The sequence below is a fragment of the Trachymyrmex cornetzi genome, unplaced genomic scaffold (assembly GCF_001594075.2).
Source record: "Trachymyrmex cornetzi isolate Tcor2-1 unplaced genomic scaffold, Tcor1.1 scaffold4153, whole genome shotgun sequence".
Taxonomy (NCBI): Eukaryota; Metazoa; Arthropoda; class Insecta; order Hymenoptera; family Formicidae; genus Trachymyrmex; species Trachymyrmex cornetzi.
Window position 1 is genome coordinate 6,967 of NW_017298912.1, and position 6,050 is coordinate 13,016.

Below are 6,050 nucleotides of genomic sequence, written 5' to 3' on the forward strand. Positions count from 1 at the left end.
ACCTAATGGTCAATTCGGCGATATTTTTTTGTATCAAGGTGTTATTTCAGCTGAAACAGGAACATTTCCTGTTTTCCAAGCCCTTTCAGAGAAGCACGATGATAATATTATAACTTACTTTATAAAAGAATGGTTACGATCTGGTGCTTCTGTGCCACATGAAGTTGTAACCGATTTTTCTTTTGCTTTATTAAATGGAATTTCTTTAAGCTTCAACGAATGCAATTTGATAGAATATATAAACCGCTGTCTACAACTTCTTTCTGGCATTCAGACCACAATAAGATGCTACATTCGTGTTGATGTTGCCCATACGATAAGAATGGTGATGAAATGGAAATGTTTTAATGGTGTACGTCCACGCATTAAAGATTTTTATATACAATGTATTGGTCGTATGACAATTTGTAAATGTAACTCAGATTTTAAAAAAATGATGTCAGCCATTCTTATCGTTTGTTTAAGCGAATGTGATGATATTGAAACAGAATGTGATAAACAAGAAACCTTTCTTGTAAATGCTATTCAATCATTTTCTATAGGATTGAAACAAAAAGATACTGATGAGGCTAATATGGATATGGATAATGGTACGATAGAAATCGAAAACTTTGATGAGGAGATTAATCATGATTTTTTTCATTTAACAAAGATTTTCGATAATGCTAAATTAATAGCTGAGAACACGCGTACATTGAAACGGCCCAATCCTTATTATATTCCGGAATTCGCGAACTCTTTCATGCGATTGTCTCGTTACTATGTCTTATGGACAAACGTGATGTCGAAATATAGTAAGACGAATTGTGATGTAGCATCTTTCGCAAGATCAGAAAAATATTTTAATGAAATTAAAAATATTGTATTGTGCGATGATATTAGACCTCTTAGGGTCGATAAATTTATTATGAAACATATCCGCTCAATTGAAGCAGCATGTAAAATTCAACGTGCTGCTTCTAATGCTACTTTAAATGAAAATAAAAATACTTAATACCAAATTCACAAAAAGAAAGAAAGAAGGGTGAGAATGTAATGGATTATAATAAAATCTAGCAACTATCTTGAGATATGACTTAAATTGTTTATTACATACAATATTCAACACATGATATTCAACGCTAACAAATGAGAAAGATTTAGGATGAGAAAACAGATGTATGCCTTCAAATTCCCAATTTGCAGCATGTAATTTTCTCTCTTTTGTATGTCGAGTAAACATTGTTAAAATTTTGTAAGAGTCCACATTCTCTTTTCTCCGACGCGAATCTGTAAATATCGTACTCTCGCTTAAGTCGTTCAATAAGTATTATCAAAATTGCATAGGAATAGATGGATCTCGCAAGCGTGCGAGAAATAATGAGTGCCAGAATAGGAAGCGAGAACAGAAAAAATGGTCATACAATTGAGAAGAAAATTATTATCCCGCAATAATATGAGCAATTTTAATAATCTCGTTTTACATTATTCGATAGACTAATAAAGAAAAGAAAAGGTTTTACGCGAGAGCGAGGAAATTGAAAAGAAAATATTGTCTTTGCTTCACATTTCCTGATGTTAGAGGAGGTACGAAGAATTCTGCACTTGTATCATGATTAAGTTCGCGCCATAATAATTGCCATATTTTAAACACGGACATAATTACGAGGGAGAAAAAACCGTGTCGACGAAATAAGCGAAATAAAGTGCCTCCATAAGCTAATAAGAAAAATATTTGATATTTTTGTAAGTAAACATATTTTCGTGTTTAGTATATAAGTTTTATAATACATTTGCTCGAAGATATACTTCAACAAAATGCGAGAATGCTTAATACTCTTCTCATATTATATATTATTATTATTATTATATTTTGTAGTTGGAGAATTTCGAATTCATACGTTAGAAATGATTTCAGAAATGCGTCTCGAAGTGCCGAAGAATTATTGTAGCAAATGTATATTAAGCTAATTGAATGTTGTAAGCCCTTTCAGGGTAGGTTCCTGTATTGTCAATTAAATATAGTATTTTTTCGCGTATCTTGTGTGTGTGTGCTTTTTATCCAAAACTAAATAACTTATACTAACTAAAAGTTACTAATATAAATTTTTAGAGATTTTATTTCTGAAAATAAATATTTTGAGATATTTATTCCATTGCAAATATAAAATTACAATTTATAGCGTTATATGTGCAGTGTATTTACATAATCAGTTGCAGAATCTTGTATAAATCATGTATCTAAATCAAAAATTTCCATAATATTCTAAGGATGACAGCTAATAAGAGCATCGTAAACGTCACTATTCCATATTTCGATGGGTTTTCGTAGGGTAATCTGGAAACAACGCCTTGCGGTAGAGGAGACCTCAGTGCCGGAGACACACCTTTACCGATCGGTTCTCCCTTCATAGAGAACTTCGTCGCTTCTATAATCCTTACGTCAATCATTTTTCCCATGTACTCCTGCTTCAGCGGAATCAACACCTGTTCGTAGAATTTGTTATGACCCACGTAATGCTGCTTATCATGCGATACCTCCGTTACTAGCACCTCCTGTATCAGCCCCACTTTGTGTCCGTATGGTTCGTACGACTGGAAGAATTTCGACAACTTCTTGGTTCTTGTTTTCACTTTTTGCGCAGGTACCTTCGGCATCCTAGCGGCGGGCGTGCCAGGTCGAGAGAAGAACTGATTGATAAAGAGACTTGGGAACTTGTACTTTTGACAGAGTGTCATCGTCTCTTCGAAATCCATCTCTGTTTCCGTGGGGAAACCGCAAATAATGTCTGTTGCGATAGTCAAACCAGGCACTCGCTCGCTCAGAAAGTTTACTACATGCTCGAATTCGGCACATGTATACTCCCGCTTCATGTCAGCTAATACCTGATCACTGCCGGACTGTACCGGAATATGTAGGAAGCTATAGACCTTAGGATGCCGTAGAATCTTGGCCATTTCATCCAGATGTTCCAAGATATATGGTGGATTGGTCATACCGACGCGCATCATGCAACCGTCAGGAATCACATCTACCAATTGCCACAGTAGTTTCGACAAGCTAGTGCCAATGTCCCTACCATAGGCACCTGTATCTTCCGATGTGAGCCACAACTCACATACACCCTCCTCGAAAGCTTGCTTGGCTCGTTCGATTATCTCTTCTGGAGGATAACTACCTAGTTCACCTCGTGCATGTTTTGTCTTGCAGTAGGTGCATTGATTCAAGCAGCCTGTGTTAATGGCTATAATCTCGATAAGCGGATTTCGGCGTACCTTTGGAAGATTCAGTGAAGCTCCGCCTGTCTTCTTACCAAGATCCTTCTTCTGCTGTAAGAACCTGACTGTATTTCCTTTCAAAGTTTCTTCCACAACTTCTACTACTCGATCAATTTGTTGTACTCCAATCACACTCAATCCTTGAAGGAAGGAAGATTTTGGAGCACCTTGTGGTACACATCTATAAGATACAAATAAAATGTTTAGAATCTTGACAGCTCTAAATAAGTCTAAAAATTAGAAAGTTCACAGTACTGCTAAAATTCTATACTAATATTTAATTAAATACATGCATCAGATAACAGAATTTGCAAATAATGACATTACATTATAATGCATTATCAAATCCTTGTTCCATCATTACAGTTGCATAATTACATACCCAGCAACTACAACGTGCTTGCCAGTTTTCTGTCCATACTCTATTTCATTCCTAAATTGATTTTCTGCAGGACTCTTCACAGTGCAAGAGTTCAAAAGCCACAAATCCGCTTTCAGTTTATCTTCGGTCAAGTTATAACCATACGACGCCAATTGACCGGCCATATATTCGGTGTCCGAACTATTGTGCGTGCATCCCCATGTTTTCACATAAATCGTTTGCGTACCGGGTATTATGCTTGACAAGATAGACGGCTGCGATATTTCCTCTTGCAGCTGCTTCCTTCGTTTGGGTCGTATCGTGATATGTTTTCGGATCGATTATGGAGCAAATCTCGCAAACCGTACAGTCCTTTCTGCATTGGAGCAAATCTCAATAGAAACTGGGATTTTGGATGGAATAGTAAGTATTTAGTGTGAATAGAGAAGATTATAATAAATAATAGAAAAGAGTTATCGAAAATTAAAATTATTTTGGAAGCTTGAAAAGTTTATAATATTGAGATTCATTCGACGTAACATTGTAACTTTACGTCTTCAGGTTCTGATGTCAGCAAAAATTCTTGCAGTGATACTTACCCTGGGAATAAAGCATTCTCAGAAATAGAAACGAAAACTATGTCTGAATATATAAAATCTCTGAACGACCAATTGTACGCATATATCGCGTTCCATAGTTACGGCCAACTATTAGTGATTCCTTATGGTTATACAAATGCACATATCTTCAACTATGATCATTTGGTAAAAAATTTTATTAGTAAAGAAGTATTGTCTTTGAAATATATATATTTGTGATAAAAGGGAAATATTGTTTTAAAACATTTTCATGGTCGTATATGACTTTTTGCATTAAACACACATTCTAGTTGTTCACTTTTTAATAACTTGTAGTGCTATGTCTGTGTTTATATTTCCACATTTAATGTGATAATTAAATTCTATAATAGGGATTAATGTAATGTTTGCAATTTCAGCATAATATCAGCTTGAAAGGAATCAAAGCTCTTAGACAGAAATATAACACTGTGTATAGAACCGGAAATATTGGCGAGCTTTTTAGCAGTATGTGAATACTTTAATTTATATCTAACGAATAATTTATCGCGTTTAAAAATTATCTTATAATCGTTTCTTCATAACAGTATTAACAAAAATAACTTTACAATAATGTTTTATTCTTTCTTTGTATACAAGGTATTTTAGAACCTCAGACAAACTTCAGATAATGGTAGATCTCATAAAAAAAAGAGCTTTTATTAAAGTGCTTGTGTTCTTCGACATATTTTTAAGAAGCTATTTGTCCTCGTTTGAATTGGTTATGACTTATGAGATACGGAATCGATCGCGTGGCAGCATTGCGCGTGTTGTCTGACAATACTATAGTCCAAGTTTTTACTTTATTTGCCTTTTTGTAAAAACGGAATCAAAAAACATAAACTTATCAGATGTCATATACGATCAGATGAATAGCTTCTTAAAGATATATGTCGGAGAATCTGAGTTCCTTAAACAAAGTTGATTCTTTTGATTGAGATCTACCATTTCCTGAAGTTTGTGTTTGAGATTCTTGTTTGAGAAACACCTTGTATACATACATATATGTATATATGTGTATATATGTGTATATATGTAAAATTAACATATACTTGTTATATTGTTTTATTAAATTAAATTAAATTATATTGCTTCTTATAACTAATATAAAATATAATCGTTCCTAGATTTGTCGAGCGGTCTTAGTGTAGATTACATGGCAGGTGTTTTAAATAAATCCGTCGTCTATCTCTACAAATTGCGCGATAAGAATGAATACGGCTTCTTGTTACCACCTGAGTACATCATTCCGACTGGAGAGGAGACTCTAGACTCTCTTGTAGCTATGTTTAACTAATCATGTCATCTTGACTACGCTAAAAATAATTAAATTTGTATAATTTATTATCATCGATTACATATTTTTATTTGATAAATATCGAATATTACATTTTCATGTAATATATGAATGAATAATGTCAAATAGACTTTGATTAATACTTGTACTTATTACTAAATTTCTAATTTTCTATGCTTTTGTCATTATTATTAGTAAAATAGATCGAATCTTATAAAATTCGATCTATTTTTTTATAATATTGCTTCTTGACATTTTTTATTAGAATTATTTATTGTACATAATTCTTAATTTATTTACTTTAGTACTTTCAATAATACAATATTTACAATAATAATTTTTGTTTAAATCAACATATACATAAACTGTTTCTGTTTGCAATAAATTAGGAATGTCTTCTTTGTACAATAATTTGCAAATTATTTATATAGATGTAATGTGTGTAATTATTATTTTTAAGAAGATAATAGAATAGTTTGGTTATATAAAAATAAACTTGTATTAATAATTACCAATA

General features: G+C 32.9%; 2 protein-coding genes across 2 annotated transcripts; one reads left to right on the forward strand and one right to left on the reverse strand.

Annotated features, from left to right (window-relative positions):
* Positions 1-2,167: 2,167 nt before the first annotated feature.
* LOC108764355 (threonylcarbamoyladenosine tRNA methylthiotransferase) lies at positions 2,168-3,951 on the reverse strand (the record flags this gene model as incomplete). The annotated part of the gene is made up of 2 exons (XM_018512568.1): positions 2,168-3,439; positions 3,641-3,951. Coding segments are annotated over 2 exons (1,530 nt in total), but the record flags the coding sequence as incomplete, so codon positions are not given.
* A 9-nt stretch (positions 3,952-3,960) lies between these two features.
* LOC108764356 (zinc carboxypeptidase A 1) lies at positions 3,961-5,533 on the forward strand (the record flags this gene model as incomplete). Its single annotated transcript, XM_018512569.1, has 4 exons — positions 3,961-4,042; positions 4,181-4,383; positions 4,617-4,704; positions 5,364-5,533. Coding segments are annotated over 4 exons (543 nt in total), but the record flags the coding sequence as incomplete, so codon positions are not given.
* Between the last annotated feature and the right edge of the window lie 517 nt (positions 5,534-6,050).